Source organism: Lactuca saligna, chromosome 6 (assembly GCF_052625555.1).
Source record: "Lactuca saligna cultivar CGN05327 chromosome 6, ASM5262555v1, whole genome shotgun sequence".
Classification (NCBI taxonomy): domain Eukaryota; kingdom Viridiplantae; phylum Streptophyta; class Magnoliopsida; order Asterales; family Asteraceae; genus Lactuca; species Lactuca saligna.
The window spans coordinates 178,045,837-178,063,801 of record NC_136422.1 but is presented as its reverse complement, the minus strand read 5'-3'; the positions used below and the strand labels follow the sequence as shown (position 1 = coordinate 178,063,801).

The window sequence follows — 17,965 nt, the reverse complement described above, 5'->3', positions numbered from 1 at the left end:
GTTATTAGGACCTTAGAATAAGTACTTGGGCTATTATTATGGGTTATATAAGTATTGTTTAATGCTTATATAATAGTAATTATAGCTAGACTATTAATTAGTCTCGGTGAATGATAGACTAAACCCTAGTTGTAATGATACTAGGTTTTGAGGAAGGAAATTGCTTCAAGAGTAACGAAGCGTTGTCTGAGTTTGAAATCACCACTTTATCAGGTGAGTGCATAGTTACTTTCATCTTACACATAGATATGAAGTATTCTATACAAACTACGTGCTATGTATGCATATTACATGAATACTTTCTGTTTATGCTGAATCAACGATTTTATATATAATTTAAATGATTTAAACTGTATACGTATTTTATATCTACAAAATGTGTTGGGTAGAACATGGGTAGATTAAAGATGAGATAGATGATGAGCGATGAGAGAGGAGATGAATGATGAGCGATGATATATAAGTGGTAAAATATGGTGAGAAGCGATGAGCAAAACGATGAGTTAAGCGATTCCCCAAGCGATGGCCCCGTCGTCTAAAAGAGTATGGATGACAACTATGGACTATTCTAGATAGTCCAGTGGAACACTAGCAGGCTTGCAACCTATAGGTGTTGTGAACGATGTATTTACCGGTGTACTCTAAAAACCCATTGACATGTATTGCGAGTGGATTCTCGGAAACAATATTGTCTATAAACGAGATAACCCTGGTAGCTATGGATTTAGTGCCTGTTGAGAAAACCCTAGCAACGATGGATTTTATACCTATTCCTTAGGATAATCCTTAGGAAAGAATGAACGAGGAATAGCTAATTATTAGGGTAAATCCTTAAGAGTAAAGAAGATAATGAAGATGGGTAATTGGGTTAATTGTTTGATGATTAAACATAATAATTATATTATTGTGGGTTGAAGACCCTATGTACTTACCAGTTTTCCCAACCTAAGACATTCAGTTTATTTATATCACAGGTGTTGATATGATGTCACATTACACTAAGAGATTAAGGAGATATAAATCACTAGTGATAATGAATGTAAGTTCTGTTTATGCTTATGTTTCTATATTGACGATGACATCCCAAATCTTTTAAAATGAATAAAATACTTTTCTTCGGAAATGCATTGATAACGTATTTATCATGTTTTACTAAGAACAAATTCCGCAACATTTTTATTAAAAGAGGTACTCTGATTTTTATAAAGCATAAACAAATCGGTCTTTTCTGACCGTTAAAATGGGGATGTAACAAAAAGTAACTATGCACTCACTTGTTAAAGTGATGACTTGAAATTCGGACAGCGCTTCGCTTCTAGCAATTGTATTTTCCTTTAACGTAACCTAGTATCATTATCACTAAATCTTAGTCTAATATTTATTGTGGCTAATTATTAGTCTAGATTCATCATTAATTCAAAGTCTACAAATCTATAACTGATAAGGGACAACCAAGTAATATCATATCGGATGTAGGGTCCATTCGGCATACATAGTATACCATTTGGAAAACTCACTTTAAACTCCTCACTAAATTTAGCATTCTCATCATCCCCGTAAGTAGATCAATCATTACAACGACTTGTAATCACTGATAAATCTTGTTTATAGGTTCATAATAACAATAATGAACTTAAACATAAGCTACACAACTCAAGTTACATGGTTTCTAACAAAAACTTAGAACTCCATGGTCAGAACTTCGTCGTTGAATATTTCTTCTACAAAGTTTCTTGTAGCACTTTAGCACTCACCTTATTATACTAAAAGTACAAAAAGAGAAGTCAAATCACGAGGGACCGAAAGGTTCGAGGATAAGAAGAGAAATAGATCTCACACAAATGATCGATAACACTAGCAATTAAAAATTATTTTTAAACCGTTCCCCGACAATAGCGTCAAAAACTTGATGTGTGTTAAATGCACTAGTTTTAATCCCACTTTTTAAATATAATTTAGACACACAAAAGACAGTGTACTGTTAATTGGTGGTATAGTTAAGCAAGTAAGGTATCGAACACACGGAACGGTAATTAAACTAACTACTAGAATTATCTAAAAAAACAAATAATAAAAGAAAAGAGGTTTTCTTTAGTTTTGCAAGATTAGAAACTTAAACACTTAACTAACACTCAAACAAAACAATTAGCAGCTAAAATAAATAAAAATCAACTAAATTCAATAATAAAGGAGACTTCTGTTCGGGTTCAACTTACTTATTCCTATGGTTGATTTTATGGCAAGTGTAATGGATTATTTTTTCATTGGCTACCGATTAACGTGATTAGGTTCATATTCACTATTACTAATCCTTAGAAAACAAATCAATTCAAACAGTGGCAAATTGGTTAAATTAATGAGTTTCCTAGTTTATTGATTCGTGTTAAGTAAGACTCGTAGTTAGCTAATTAAATTACTAATTCAATTCACTTCTTGTATGGTTGTTCGTCACACAAGCTGACACATTGATTTACCTATTTTCTAGTTAACCCCTAATTTCATGTTCACTATTCCTAGGCATATAACATTGTTTTCACATAAATTAAATGAGACAAGCAATCAAGAGATGTTTATGCAACTTAATATACTTGATAATTAACAGAAAATAGTTATTGGCAACACATGAGGGTCTTTAACAAGTTTAACAAAACAAAATTCACCAAATTAAACAATCCAAGCCATAAAATTCAAACCATAGTTATACGTTTGTCTACCCTAAACAGAAGAAACGAGTTTTTAGCTCATATTCATAGCAGAAAACGTATCATAAACTAAACCTAATGATTCAAACATGATGTAAACACTAGATTAAGGAAAGAGAATATAATCGTGTCTTCCGACTCGCCGAGTCCCTCACTTATAATCCGTACACGGTAAGGTACTCATAGGTTCGTGAAGGTTCGTGCCTACTCGATGAGTAGGTGTCTGACTCGCCGAGTACATCCGGTTTTTGACTCTTTTTCTTCGTTCTTCAATTCCCAAACTTCCGATTGCATTTCCCGCTTCCTTTTGCTTTCAAGCATGTCTTTTAGGTTGAAAATATAATTTACACATAATTAAGTACATTTTGTTTATTAATTGAAATAAAATAGCCAAAAAGTATTAAGATTCTACACAAAATATATAACTAAATATGCACATATCAATTACCGAAATATAAGAGTTTTTAAAAATAAAAAAGAAAGTTAAGAAATTTTCGAAAAATAAAATCATCAACTACCGGAAAATTAATGCCAACTTGCTAAAATGACCAGAACAAAAAGAATTGAAAATTTGTGAGGGTTATTTTTAAAATATAAATTCTTATAATATTAACCCTATAACTTATAGAAAACTTTAAATATTGTATTCACTTTTGTACATGTGTGTGTGACGTTATAGATTGAAAATGTTGATTGTGAAATTATATTCATCCTCACAACTTTACATCTAGGATTTTTTTTTTTTTTTTTTTTGAACCGGCAACTTAAATTATATAATCTAGGATAAATGTTTTTACAAAATGAATGTTTCATAATAAATATTATAAAGACGATCGATCATCAATGAGACTACATCTCTCATTTTGGTATTTTTTTTATTAAGCCTTATTTTATTTATAGTAATCATTATTTATCCACAAAATAAAGTAAATTAAAATGGTACGAACGAGTACCCCCCTTGATCAAAACATGATTGAGGGGCAATCATTCAAGCCTTTCATCCTAAACCCTAACTTTAAAAAACTTTCTTTTGTTGGTCCCTCATACTTGCATTCACAATAATTAAAAACAATAAATAAGATATCCAATTGAAGTTTAAATAATATTTTCTCTATTTTGGGTATTATTATCCAGCTCATCATCAACATGCCAATTGACAATTGTAACCACTCTCAAGTCACAAGAGCATAAATAGTCTTTTACTTTAAATACAACCATCTTAATTTCGTAGTACAATGTTACGAGTAAATAACCTAAGAGTATAACATTAACAACTACAATCTTTATAAAATATAGTACAAACAATGTTAGCTCTATGCATTGTTAGAGAAGTCGGAGAAAGATTATATCTCTCTACTAATAAGTAATTTTTTTTTTTTTTTTCAAATGTTATAAGTCAATAACTGAATAATTCCCCTTGAGATAGAAAAAAAGAACTCATCTCAACAATCTTTTTCGTCTTCACATCTATCCTTCACTCCGAAACAATCGTAAAGGGTACAACCGTAATTCTAATCACCTTCCTGTAAAAAAAGTATATCAGCTACCAGCTAGCTTTTCAGTTAGTCAGTCAAACAAACACAATCTTACTTTTTGATGATATTTTCCCTTCCATGGCATCTTTTTTGTATTGGCAGTTCACACAGAGAAAAGGTCCATCCCATGGTTTTGACTTTCCGCTCATATTAGCCGATCCATGGTGTATTGAAATTCCTTCTCCAGGCTTCATTTCAATTTGACACACAGCACAGATAAATAATCTGAAAATGTTACAAAGCGGATATTTCGTGTCTAACCTGTGAAAACCATGTACAAAACAAACGAGTGAGTAAATGACCATTTTACCCTTACATGTATAGAAAATGTTAAAGATGTTGTTGGAGTGTATACAAACCGTTGAGAAAGCATGGCGGATCCTTCCTCCACAAGCTCCTCCACTAAATCCGGTTCATAATATTCCTCTTCATCAACATGAGGTGGAGCCTCACTGCTCTTTTTCCTAAACATGGCCTTTAAAACTCTTTTTCCGGTCATCTTTGGCGGTGGCAAGGGCGGATTTGTCTTTTCCGGCGGTAGTACATCCACCACTATGCAGGTTGTATCGTCTCGTAGCCCTTTGGCTTGTACTGCTTCCTGCACATTAAAAACCAAAGATTGTTGGAAACAAAAACTGAATATTAATATTTAATTAAAATTTTGACATTTTTTTTTCTGTTTCCGTACTTTGACAATATGAGCTGCTGCTGATTCCGGAGCCAATCCGCGACTGCATTCCAGAGCTGATTCGGCGGAAAGAGCATCCCAGACTCCATCACTTGAGATTACAAGCCGCCCTCCAGCAGAAGATAGCTGAAGATCACAAAATAAATAAAAAGAAAAAGAAATTGAGTTTAATTACAAAACTAACCTTCACTTGTTTAACATGAGGAACTGGAACAATGAACTCCCCAACATCTCTATCTCCAATAGATCTTGAAAGGCACAACCCACCTGGCCAACATCTTAAAGGACCAATCTGTCATAAATATAAAAACATTCGTAAGTTAAGTAAGATCCTAAAATATATATATATATATATATATATATATATATATATATATATATATATATATATATATATATATATATATATATATATATATATATATATATATAAGATTTTAAGATACCTCTGTGCCACCACCGGTATTTAGGCGACCAACTTCACCACCACTAGCAGTGACACGTTCCCGCCTATAAAGAAAGTAAATTGTAATGTATTTGGAATAAAATTTAATCCAAAAAGAAAGAAAGGGGATGGATTAAGTGAGATTTGTGAACTTACTCTTCTTCATTGGTGTCAAGTCTGTGATCTGCTGAGAGAAAATATACAGAGCCATCAGCGGATTCAAGTATGCAGCGGGAATCCCCAACTGATGCTACTGTTACTATTAATCCTTCAACAATTACAAATGTGACAGTTGTCCCTGACATTTGAGCTGCAATTGTAACAATATTAAAAGTCAAAATAAGTACTTACATATTTCAACATGATTATGATTGTGCTTACTGAATTTGCATACAGATGCATCTTAAGTATTACTATCTAGTCTCAAGACATAATGGTAGTTGAAATTTTTGAAGGAATGTATGTACCTTTTTCTTGGAAATCTTTATCTGTTTTCACAAAACCAGCAACCATAGCCCTAGGCAAGGCTGCCACCCATTCATCACGATTCAGATTGGGAGGAATAGCACAAAGAACATTGTTCAAAAGGTTCTCCTTAGTATATATAGCTGCTGCAGACCCATTATGACCATCAAATATCTGCAAAAGAGAAGTTAGGTGGGAGCATTACAAGAAATCCATCAACTACTGCAATGAGATGAAACAGATGTGAATTGAGGAGAAGAGAAAAAAGAGTAATTGCAATCTGATCAACCTCATCAGAGACACAAGTCATTAAAGTTTTATCAAAGGGGGAGAAAGGTTGACAACATACCCCAAAGACAGAATAAGTGGTAACACCATCTCCCAACACGCGTTGGCATTCAGTTTTGATCAATGCGAAGTCTTCCCCTTTCTTAGATTCGTTAGCCTGACCACAAGCAATCTCCGGCCTATCAGCCTTTTGATTCGCCGATTCACGCTTCAACAACACCGACAATGGAACATGCTCACTCTTATTGCAGGACATTTCCTTGATCGCTTGCAGTATCCAGATTTATAAAGTCAAGCTTCCAGCTTCTCCTATTCCAGCATGATATAGTCGATAAAATCCTATAAGATCAAAAACAAAATCATCAGCAATCAAACCTTCTGAAACGATTGCCTTACATCTAACGAAAATCGAGTAAAATAAGCATCAGATTCAAAAGAATGACACACAAATACTAATTTTTCATACGTCGTAATAACGATAGGTGCAATGAAAACCTTAATCAAAGAGCAATGCAGATAAAAAAAGAGAAAAATCAACAATAAATGGAATGAAGAATCAAAGAAAGAGAAGATGAGTTACAAAGATTCGAGTATGAAGTTGGATTGATCGATTCGTGGGAGCAGAGGGAAAAAAGTCGGGATTCGATTCGCTACAAAAATTTCCGCGCGAGAGAGGGGGCGTGATAGCTGTGATTTTTATTTTTATTTTTATTTTCGTGATGTTCGAGCGTGTGCTGACATGTCCACACACTCAAAGCGCGTGTGTTATGAGTTGTCTTTTTGTTTTTTTGTTTTTTTTTTTTTTTTTTTTTATGGATGAAATATTATTTTAGAATATTTAAGGAAAAAAAAAAGTCTATACTCATAGTACATACATTCTTACGACAAAATACAAAAGAGAAAAAAATAAAAACCAAAATGTGTTTTATTTGATATCAAAACTTGATAATTTGGAAAAAATAATATCTTTAAACAATTTAAAAGAATAACGATTTAAACTTTTACTTAAAAATAATCAAGTGTTAAAATCGATAACACAATAAAAATACTTTATGATTTTATGAAATTTATTTTTAGAAATTTCAAGCAAGAGATTGATTTTATTATACTGTTGAAACGGAAACATGAATTTGTGATATGAACGAATCCATTAATAAAATAGAAAAAAAAAAATAGATTAATTTTTGTAGGTTTCTATAATTTTATTTCTGATTCATATGACCTAATTTCTTTTATTATATATTTTTACTTAAAAATAAAAAAATTATAATAAAGATAATGATTCTTTTTTTCTTGTTTGTCTTGGATCTTTAAAAATATTTAAGTTTTCGGTCCGGATAGAGAAACATTAAAGAAATCGAAATTTCTAAAAAAGAAATACTATTTTTCAGATGTAAAGTATATTCGGTTTTTTACATTTGTAGAAAAAAAATATATGCACCGTAAGTTTTTTCCAAATCATATTTGATGTTAATTTTTGTTTATAAGGGTGTCAAAAACCTCTTTGGGACACCAACCCTACAGGACTTCGTTTTCATACGGAGATATTTAAACCATGTTTTCAGGTACGGATTAGGTTGGGCGTGGAGACCCATTCCGTATACCTCATGGGAGTCTAGAAATAATTACTCTATATTTAGCTATTATTATTTATAAAAAAGAAAAAAAATAAACTTAGAGTAACCATCGTATAATATATGTTTTATATTTAAATAATTAATGCAATATGTAAGTTTAAACGGAATAAACCGAGTGAAAATAAGGTAAATAATATTAAACAAGAGATTATGGGTCAAACGGGGTTAACGAAGGATTCATGAGAAAACAGGGGTAGAAATTGGAGCGGTGGGTAATCTTGAAATTTGGAAGCAGAATTAGGGGCTGGAAAATGAGTGAATTCGTGTGTGCGGTGGGATGTGGATTGGGGGGGGGGGGGGGGGGGGTAATTTTGGCCGAATTTGGACCTATTGACAAGGTTATCCCTATTTGTTTCCAAAATATTTGTAGTCTTTTTGAAGAGGTAAATATCCATTCAATCAAGAACAATGTCATGATTGAAAAAATCTTCCACACAAGACGCATTGATTGAAGCTACTTCAAACACATGCTAACTATACAACTAATAGAATATTTCAACTAAAATTTCATGTAAGAAATATAAAAATTTTGAATTTTGCATTGAAAAGAGAACTATGGTTTATATATGCATTAATACGCAAGAAATATTGAATCAAAATGTCGAATCATCCATCAGGTGGAGGAGAGAGAAGTTAGAGTACCTGATGGAGGGAGACATAGAGGTAGAGGCAGTGGAAACAACCAACAGATAAGACAGAAGTGAAGTTGGCTAAGGTGAAGATGGAGGTGATGGTGTGGTGGTGAAGGGTGATGGATGTTTTCTATGGTAAGGAGAGAGTGATTGGCACTAGGGAGACATGAAATATAAACATTAGATTAGGCTTATAACTTATAAGATGTTTTCCAAATGATAACCTACATTTTTTTCTTCTGGTGAGAGGTGTCAAAAAGACATATTTATGTCTTTTGTCTTCAAAAAAAATGTTTTCATACTTGCTGACATAAAATGAGAACAATAGTTTAAAAATGAAAAAACAAAACCCCACATTATGCATCACCTAATAAATTCAGGTTTTACATATTAAGCATATGGATTATTTTTAAGCAATATATTATATTCTCAACATTGGCTTACAAACTATGTTTCTACCAAACTTCCAACATAACTGTGTCTGTAAGATTAACTCTAAAACTCCTTACCGTGATTAAAATCAAAATTTTGACAAAAAGCGTCCCATTCCAAAACTTTTTGAGTCAAAATTTAGCGCGCGGAGCTTTAGAACTTCTTAAATTATCATCGACCTCCCATACGCGCTTTGTTGTATTTCCTGTATGTAACTAAAAAGGAAAAATATTTCGTTATAGAGCAACTGCTATGTATGTAACTAAAATGAAAAATAATGGTGACATCCTCCCCTAATTGAAAGCCAACTAATTTTATATAATAATAAAAGTCGAAATTGAAGACAAATATGAAACCATCCTATTGTGCTTTAATTGGCCCCATAAAAAATTGTAGCCAACTATATTTATTACATCTGGTAATTGACTGTGATGATGAGATAAATGTTCCCAATGAATATTATTGAAAGATGATTAACGTGTGTGTGTGTATATATATATATATATATATATATATATATATATATATATATATATATATATACAAATTACAACATGAATGTATACGATATACAAGGTAAAAAATAATATAATACAGGTAACTAAATAAAACTAATTATATACGGAATTTATCTCCATTACCCCCCTCAAGCGAACTGGTGGTGGACAAACGTGTAATTGATCACGAAACTCTTCAAAAAGTGGTTTAGGTAAAGGTTTTGTGAAAATGACAGTCACTTAAAGGTTGGTAGGACCAAACTTGGTATGGAGTTTACCAAATAGAACAAGCTCTCAAATAAAATGATGATCGATGTCAATATGTTTAGTTCTCTTGTGTGCTATCAGGTTATGAATTAAGAAAATTGCACTTAAATTGTCACACAGCAAGGTGGGGCATTTAGAGGGCAATACATTTATGTCAGCAAGAGATGAGTAATCCAGATAAGTTCTGCATCGGTGTTTGCCATATCCCAATATTCAGATTGACAACTGGATCTAGAAACTGTAGGTTGCTTCTTAGCACTCCAAGATACAAGGTTGCCTCCAAAAAATATGGAGATTTTTTACCATAAGTACTCAAATGTGGATAGGAGCTTGCATAATGGCCATCAGTTCAACATAGTTGACAGTTTGGTGGTCGATGACCACGAACATGAGAAGAAGAATTTCCCCGAAAATTTGAACGACCAGACCTCCCTCTCCTACGGGCCACGAGAAGGAGCAGCAGTGAAAGCAACTAGAGAGCGAGTTGATTCATGTAAAGATGAAATAAATAATTCGTTGCCTTCCACCTTAGCAACAAGAGCACGAAAAGAAGGTCTTGTGGGCAAAGCTCGATCAGCAGTAAAGAAAGTTTCAAAGGTTGGTCTCAAGCCACACAAGAACCAGTGGCTCTTGTTATCATCAGAGACCGATTGTCTAATTGCCTGGAGTTGATCACAAATAGATTTAAATTGCTTAGCATATTCAGAGACAGAGAGGGTACCCTTTTTTAGTTGGCGTAAAGAATCTTTGAGGTTCTGAGATCGCTTATGATAATCATGACTATAGGCTGACTCCAAAGCCACACATACTTCACGAGAGGAAGAGAGAACCAAGACTTCGGACATGGACTCTTCAGATATAGAGGATTGAAGAATTAAAATAACCTTGTGATCAAGTTTGACCCAAGCATCATGGGATGGGTTGGGAGTTTCTTTGTCGTCGATTAGGGTTATGGATGGCGGGGCGGTAGAAGAACCATCGATATGACTCATCCAATTCTGATGAAGAAGAAGTGAGGTAATTTTATTTCACCAGAGGAGGTGATTAGATGAGGCTAATTTAATGGTGAGCATATGGATAAGTGTGTTTGAGGAGAAAGAATTCTCAAATGAAGAAGATGAGAGGCAGAAAGAAAGAGAAAGTGACGAGGAGGGTTAGGGTTGTTTCAGTGATCGATATATAGGTTGATACAATGTGATGATAGGATAAATGTTCCTAATGAATATTACCGAAAGATGATTTAAAGTATATACAACATGAATGTAGATGATATATAAGGTAAAAAATAATCTAATACAAGTAACTAAATAAAACTAATTATATACCATATTTATCTCCAATATTGACCATATGAACTCATTTAATACTTGTTGACCAGATGAACTCATTTAATACTTATTGAGGACATAATCATACATCAATTTTCTAATAGGGGAGTTGATTCGTATACAACAATTTTTCTCCATACACAACAACTGATGCTTTGAAATGTTGTATTTTACAACTATATAATGCATGAATTGTTGTGTATGGCAAAAAACTACGGTGTACGAATCACTTCCTAAGAAATTGAAAATCTATTTGTAGTCTACATCTATTTATTCAATTTCTTGCATGAGAACTAAAATCTAACGAAATAATTGCCATATGTTGTAAATAAAAACTTTAGCGCACCATGAAAACTGATTTCTTGCATGAAAACTAGTCCTCCGAAGATGATCATACGATATGGCAGGATAATGACCCATGGGTCCACTTTAAGGATTACAACCAAATGGTTTTAAGGATTACAACATCCTCTTCAAATTCCAAGTTTTGACATTTCAAAGCAATCAAATGGCTAGGCATGTAACCCTATGACTAGATGTTGAAATCTCCCGTGCATGTGTCATTATGTCTAACCCTCTCAACTAGAACAATGTACTTTTCTTAGTTTAATGTCAATTTAATCCCTACATATCCTGCATATTTTTGGAGCATACTCACCTTATGGAGAAAATATTGATGGACCATATACATGCACACATTATGTTTTACTTATTACACCACCTCTTATTTACCAAGTTAAAGATTGTCAAGATGTTTTAAAGTATTTTATACGTGTCTCACATGCTAGGAAGTGTTTTAAAGTAACAAATGAGTAAAGAATTCACGGTTATTTTATATAACTAGGAAGTGTTTTAAAGTAACAAATGAGTAAAGAATTCACGGTTATTTTATATAACTATTCGAAAAACTCATTATACTTCGAAAAAAGAATTCAATTTAGTAAAGCTACAACCGAAAATCCTAATAAATTTAAGCAATTTCTAAAACTTCAAAAATATTTATCAACATCGAGGGATCATCATACCGTAATATAATCCAATGACTCTAAAAGTATTAATCCCAAAAATTATATTTCAAACACTTTGTGTCTCTAATAACAAAGGTGACTAATCCGTGATACTCAAGACACACATCAAAATTATACTTAAGATTAAGGAGCTTAACGAAACACATATGGATTATTATTCCATATTATTATATTACAAAATACATGAACTTCAACAAGTGTATAAATCATTATGAAATAACTCATCTTGCTTTTATGAAACCCATTTAGACCTCAATGCACTATCAATGAAAACCTTACATATCTGTTATAGCTCTAGCTATCTCAAACTCAACAAGTAACCATATGACATCAGAGTTACCTCTGTGCATATACGTTGATGAGGGAGTAACAACAACGAAAACAAAACACAAAACTGCACATATGACGAAGCTTTACCTATTGGTGGCTACATCACAAGTGTATATTAATAACTCATCTAAAATGGTCAAAGGTTGCCACCATACTTCTTAGAACTCGGGAGAAAAATAGAATCAATTCGATAATCAAATTGTTCCTATAATGTCCGTTTTTCTTAATTAATAATTCGACTATATGTATGGGTCAACACAAATTTTAAAGTTTGATAATCTACAATTAATATGCACTTTTGATTTTAGGCACGAAAAAGAATGCAACTATATTGTAGTCATTGTTCCAATTACCAAGAGTTCAAAAAATAACATGTTATGAGTATTTCGTTACAAGTTTCTTATAACAATATTTTTTTGTGCTTTTCTCTTATTTTAGAACATCATTAAAAAAATCAATAAATATTACTATTTCATTGGATATTTATATAAAGATATGATATTATGCTTTTTTTTATTCAATTTTCCCGTTGTTAAACTTTCTTTCTCCAATATTTCCTACATACAACATAGGGTAAATGACATAAAAAAAAAAAAAACATTTTTTTTACATAGAAATTCGATTTTGATACCGTGTTTTTTTTTTTTTTTTTTTTTTTTTTGTCAATTTTGACACTGTATTTTTCAATTTGTTACAATTCTGATTACTTGACCGGTTAGCCGGGTTACATGCTGACGTGGCATGATGACGTGTCAGTTTTGATGATGTGGCATGCTAACATGATATACTGACGTGCCAAAATTGATTTTTTTTTCCCACAAAAACACTAAGTTTTCACTTTTTTTTTTTTCAATTTTGACACTAAGTTTAATTTTTTATTTCAATTTTGACATATGTTTTTTTTTGTTCCAATCGAACATCATTTATCAAATTTTGTTCAATTTTGTCTATTTTCCATTTGATACCGTATAAATATATTTTTTTCTATTACATTTGAAATCGTATAAACATATTTTTTTCTTTTAAAAACCAAATTTTTATTAAAATAGAAGGTGTTATTTTCTTACATTCAAAGCATTAGTTATATCATGAGAATCAAACTAACCATAAGCTTCTAATAAAATGTAAAATTTGATGGGTTGCAAACTTGATATCCGAGTTTTGATTGACTACACACCTCCAAACCTCCAAACACATTTTAAAGTTGCATATTTAATATAAAATACAATTTTTATATAACTAATATATATTTATACATAAAAATATGGTTTGAGTGTAAGAAAATGTGTTTATACACAACTCTAGTTTTTAAATGAGAAAAAAAACATATTTATACGGTTTCAAATAGAAAATTGTCAACATTGAACAAAATTGGAAAAAATAATGTTCGATTTGGAACAAAAAAACATAGTGTCAAAGTTGAAAGAAAAAATTAAACTTAGTGTCAAAATCGGAAAAAAAAAATGAAAAGTTAGTGTTTTTTGTGAGAAAAAAAATTCAATTTTGATACGTCAGCATATCATGTCAACATGCCACGTCATCAAAACTGACACGTCAACATGCAACCTGGTTAACCAGTCAAGTGGTCAGAATTATAACAAATTGGAAAACACAGTGTTAAAATTGATACAAAAAAAACACGGTGTCAAAAGCAAATTTCTGTGTAAAAAAAGTGTTTTTTGTGCCATTTACCCTACAAGATATGGTAATTAAATCGTTAGATTTTAGTTTTCATGCAAGTACTTCAATAGACGATGAATTTCTACTAGAAAGTTGGTGTATGATTATGTCCTCAATAAGTATTATAAGAGCTCATATGGTCAATTATTAGATGTAATAAATATAGTTGCCTACCAATTTTTATGGGGCCAATTAAAACACAATGGGATGGATTCACATTTGCCTTTAGTTTCTACTTTTTATATACAATTATTTGGCTTTCAATTAGGGGAGGATATCACCATTATTTTCCTTTTTAGTCACATATATAGTAGTTGCTCTATATCATGTATATATTTCTTTATATGAATATGATGTGGAGCCTTGAAGTACCTTCAATTAACTTTCCGTTAATTCGAGAGGCATGAAATCTTACCCTTTGATCTCATCCACTTATTAGATGGTTGTGGAAACATAGAGAGGGACAAGTATAATTGGACAAACTACCCTACAAGTGTGTACATTCAATTATGAACAGGTTATTAAAACATCTTCTATTTTGTCGGGCTTTCATTTGTAGAAGCAAAAAACAATATAACAACTCGTAAAATACTCGAAGATGTAAAATATAAAACATTCAAAGATGTGAATATATAAAAGAGTTTTAAGGAAAAAGAATTATACTATAATTTAAAGCGGTTAAGACACCTTATTTTACATCCAATTTCCTTAAGTCAATCATCATAGAAATAGTCTCACAATGCGGTTTATCGATGCAACATATAAAATATAAGTAATATATTGGGTTTGATTCTGTCAAATTCAAATTGTTTGATACAATAATTAAAAGTCTTCGATTCTATCCTATTGCCTGAGATATGTTTTTTACTGGATTTGATAAGATGTTCGATATGACTCAGTGAACAACTATCAAACGACTCATTCCTTCCGTATCACTCTTATTAACATAATTTTGTCAAAAGAACACTTAGTAAAATAATATAACAACTCACAATATACACAATGTAATTTATAGATGCAAAATATAAAAGATAAGCAGTATAGTTTTTTTTATGACAGACAGAACTTTTAACAGAAAAGAGATGGAGGAACATGTAACTTCATCTAAACAACAGGGACCATTTCAGTAATTTTCTCAAATTAAAAACTTATGATTCCATTTGTAAAACCAAATCAAACCCCGAGAAACGCACAACCAAAAATCCCCTCGATTTTATTCACTGTTGTTCTTTTGGGACATCGCACTCGCCAGTTCCCTGATTCAGAAACCCATTCAGTTTCAATAAATTTAGGGATTGATCCGTCTACTACACAACCCTGAATAGAAAGAACAAGAAAATTCAGACATTTATAGAAGGAGAAATAAAGCCGTTTAAATATACAGAAGGAGGAGGGACGGAGGCTGGAGGGAGATGATGGGATGAAGACGAAGTTGAAAAATAAGAAGAGAAAGTGGGCAGATGGCAAGAGCCGAGTTAAGTTATAATTATTCAAATGGAAGAGGAGGAGCACCAAAATGGTGTTATTATAAGAGAACTACAGTCATCATTTGTTCATTCAACATTGCGATTGCTCTTTACGTTTTCCACAATCTCTACAGCTCCATCTATTCTTACCCTTATCAAGATTTACACAACGGTAAAGTTCGTTTCGTTTTTTTTTTTTTTTTTTTTTTCCTATGGCTGTTTTATTTGTTCATATGTGTAAAACCCAAAACCCAAAACCCAATTGCGATTTTTGCCCTTTTCTTTTTCCAGATTCAAGTGCGGTTTTTGCTTGTTCAGTCAAAACCCTAACGTAAATACAATGCTTTTGGTAGTTTCATTTCTCGCTAGCACAAATCTGATGGTTTTGTGGAAACCCAGTTGTCAAATTTTCAAATTGATTAGTAATCTTTCTACACAGATAAAGCGTAATCGTGAAGTTCTCTTATAAAATCGTCTTTTTTGGTTGAATTTGACGTGTGATTGTTTTTAAAGGTGTTAGCTACACTCCAGATCAAATAAGAAATATGGAAGAATCAGTTCGTATTCGGATAGACTCTAAACCTGTAAAGCTCATGGAAATGGTAAGATTCACACTTGATTTTGATTGTTTAATCGTTCATAGATTCATCATTTGATCGTATAATTTGATTAAGTGAGTTCTCCAATTTGTATTCTTAAAAGGTAAAAAAGATCAAAAAACACTTTAATAAAGAAGAAGCAATTAAATTACCACAGCCATTGAAACAGAAGCTAACCAATGAGCTCCTAGAAGTTTTGAGAGTCGTGAATGCCAGTTCTAACACAACTTTACAGCATGGTATGTTTATCTTTAGTAATTTATCTTTTGCAAACTTGATTATTCTTTGTATCTTGCTTGTTTCTTAAGTATTCTATTAAATAATATTTTATTGGAATCATTTTGGATCTTTGCTTAAAGAATAATCAAATATATATATATATATATATATATATATATATATATATATATATATATATATATATATATATATATATATATATATATATATTTCTTGCAAAAGTTTTTCTCATGTCTCATGGGGATCCTTCACCTAACATCTCGATTATCAAGATGGGACCAATGATTAATGCTTGTTAGGTCTAATTACTCATCAATATTTTGTAATGGCTGTTGATGGGTAAATATGTAAATTTTCAATTCAAAACAAAGCCCATTGCTCTCTACTTCTATCTTATTGAAATCTTTGTGATACACACAGAAGCAATTCAACAATGGAGGAAGCAAAAACTAGAGGAAGCCAAAAGATTAAAACATGGAAAGACCTCAAATTCAACTATCTTAATAGAGGAAGCAGGTGGTATTTCAATCTTCTATAAAGCCTTTATACCCCTTTTTGTTACACATGACATGAAAAAACCTATTTATATTTTATAGGAATACTTGCAAAGTTATTGGAGTTCAAATGGGGTGAGCTATTAGATCAAATTGGTCTCTGGATACCCATTAATGTCACCACCAATGAGCACAATGACAAACCCGAGGGTGAAGAAGATTTTGGTAACTAAAATAAATCCTTTTTTTAAAAAAAAAAAAAAAGATCATTTATGACAAGTAAAAAAAACATAATACCCATATTTCCAGATGACAAGATCCTAGCTGGCAGGCGGCTGCCGCCTGAATGTAATGTGGAACACCATACGGATTATGGTGGTCAAGCGGTCAAATGGGGGCTTACTCATCATAAAGAAAGTGCTTATGATTGTTGTCAAGCTTGTTTGGATCATGCTAAAAATGCTAAACCAGATCAAATTAAATGTAATATTTGGGTTTATTGCCCTGTTGAGGAAGGATGTCATTCTCCAGATATATATCAACATAAACTTCAAGAATGTTGGCTAAAATATGTAAGTTTTTCATTGTTTTTCTACGTTTTTTCAAATAATAATATTTAATTTCAAACTACAATGCTGTAATCTACAACTCATAGTTTCTTGTATTGTATGTGGCATGCAGGATGAAAAGCCAAAAGTAAACTTTAAAGACATGTATTCAGAAAGTTACAGAAGTCGGTATCCAGATGCACCGATTTTTGTCCCTTGGGTGTCTGGTGTTATCAGTTCTTAATTGGTTCAGACAAGTGGAGAAGAAGCTATATATTCAGACTAAATAGCATATTCATGTAAAATCGATCTTTTTGAGTGTTCCTCAAGTTCATTTGTGGTTTTGTTTTTAACTGGAGCCAAAAGGCTTGTTGTTTCTTTGATGTCGTTTGTTTTTTGTTCTTTTTTGAGTTAAATGCAGGAAATAGAAACATGCATTCATTTATTTGTTTATTATAGCATCTTAATTTCATTTGTTGCTATTACAACAATGTACTTTAAAAATACATCCAATCTAGGAGTAGCAGCGTAATTTTTAATGTTACATAAAGATGTTACCTTTTACCAACAAAACGTAACATTATTGCTACTAGGATTTTAATCTTCTGGTAGTATTGATAAAAAAAATTCGGTCTTAGAAAAAAATAATTTCAACACTTAAACC

General features: G+C 31.8%; 2 protein-coding genes across 4 annotated transcripts; one reads left to right on the top strand and one right to left on the bottom strand.

Moving 5' to 3' along the window:
* Positions 1-3,796: 3,796 nt before the first annotated feature.
* Positions 3,797-6,835, bottom strand: LOC145001425 (putative protein phosphatase 2C 12). 2 transcript variants are annotated; one of them, XM_078960800.1, is made up of 10 exons: positions 6,704-6,835; positions 6,185-6,462; positions 5,838-6,009; positions 5,527-5,680; positions 5,372-5,435; positions 5,110-5,217; positions 4,926-5,051; positions 4,597-4,835; positions 4,293-4,498; positions 3,797-4,225 (listed from the first exon to the last, which is right to left on the bottom strand). In XM_078960800.1, exons 2-10 carry the CDS (start codon positions 6,377-6,379, stop codon positions 4,218-4,220), a joined length of 1,272 nt encoding a protein of 423 aa, XP_078816926.1. In that variant the 5' UTR covers positions 6,380-6,462; positions 6,704-6,835; the 3' UTR covers positions 3,797-4,217. The 2 variants fall into 2 exon arrangements, with proteins under 2 accessions (XP_078816926.1, XP_078816927.1); XM_078960801.1 differs by having other exon boundaries at positions 6,590-6,802.
* Positions 6,836-15,262: 8,427 nt separating this feature from the next.
* LOC145003223 (uncharacterized) lies at positions 15,263-17,746 on the top strand. Of its 2 annotated transcripts, none has more exons than XM_078962350.1 (7): positions 15,263-15,592; positions 15,934-16,022; positions 16,123-16,258; positions 16,683-16,775; positions 16,856-16,978; positions 17,063-17,325; positions 17,435-17,746. In XM_078962350.1, exons 1-7 carry the CDS (start codon positions 15,415-15,417, stop codon positions 17,543-17,545), a joined length of 993 nt encoding a protein of 330 aa, XP_078818476.1. In that variant the 5' UTR covers positions 15,263-15,414; the 3' UTR covers positions 17,546-17,746. The 2 variants fall into 2 exon arrangements, with proteins under 2 accessions (XP_078818476.1, XP_078818475.1); XM_078962349.1 differs by having other exon boundaries at positions 16,680-16,775.
* The last annotated feature ends 219 nt before the right edge of the window (positions 17,747-17,965 follow it).

Coding starts and splice junctions, on each gene's coding strand:
- LOC145003223 (XM_078962349.1), top strand. CDS start 15,415: ATGGCAAGAGCCGAGTTAAGTTATAATTATTCAAATGGAAGAGGAGGA. Junction 16,259..16,679: donor TAACACAACTTTACAGCATG/GTATGTTTATCT, acceptor TGATACACACAG/AAGCAATTCAACAATGGAGG. Junction 16,979..17,062: donor CGAGGGTGAAGAAGATTTTG/GTAACTAAAATA, acceptor CCATATTTCCAG/ATGACAAGATCCTAGCTGGC.
- LOC145001425 (XM_078960800.1), bottom strand. CDS start 6,379: ATGTCCTGCAATAAGAGTGAGCATGTTCCATTGTCGGTGTTGTTGAAG. Junction 6,010..6,184: donor CCACTTATTCTGTCTTTGGG/GTATGTTGTCAA, acceptor TCTCTTTTGCAG/ATATTTGATGGTCATAATGG. Junction 4,836..4,925: donor CAGCAGCTCATATTGTCAAA/GTACGGAAACAG, acceptor TTTAATGTGCAG/GAAGCAGTACAAGCCAAAGG.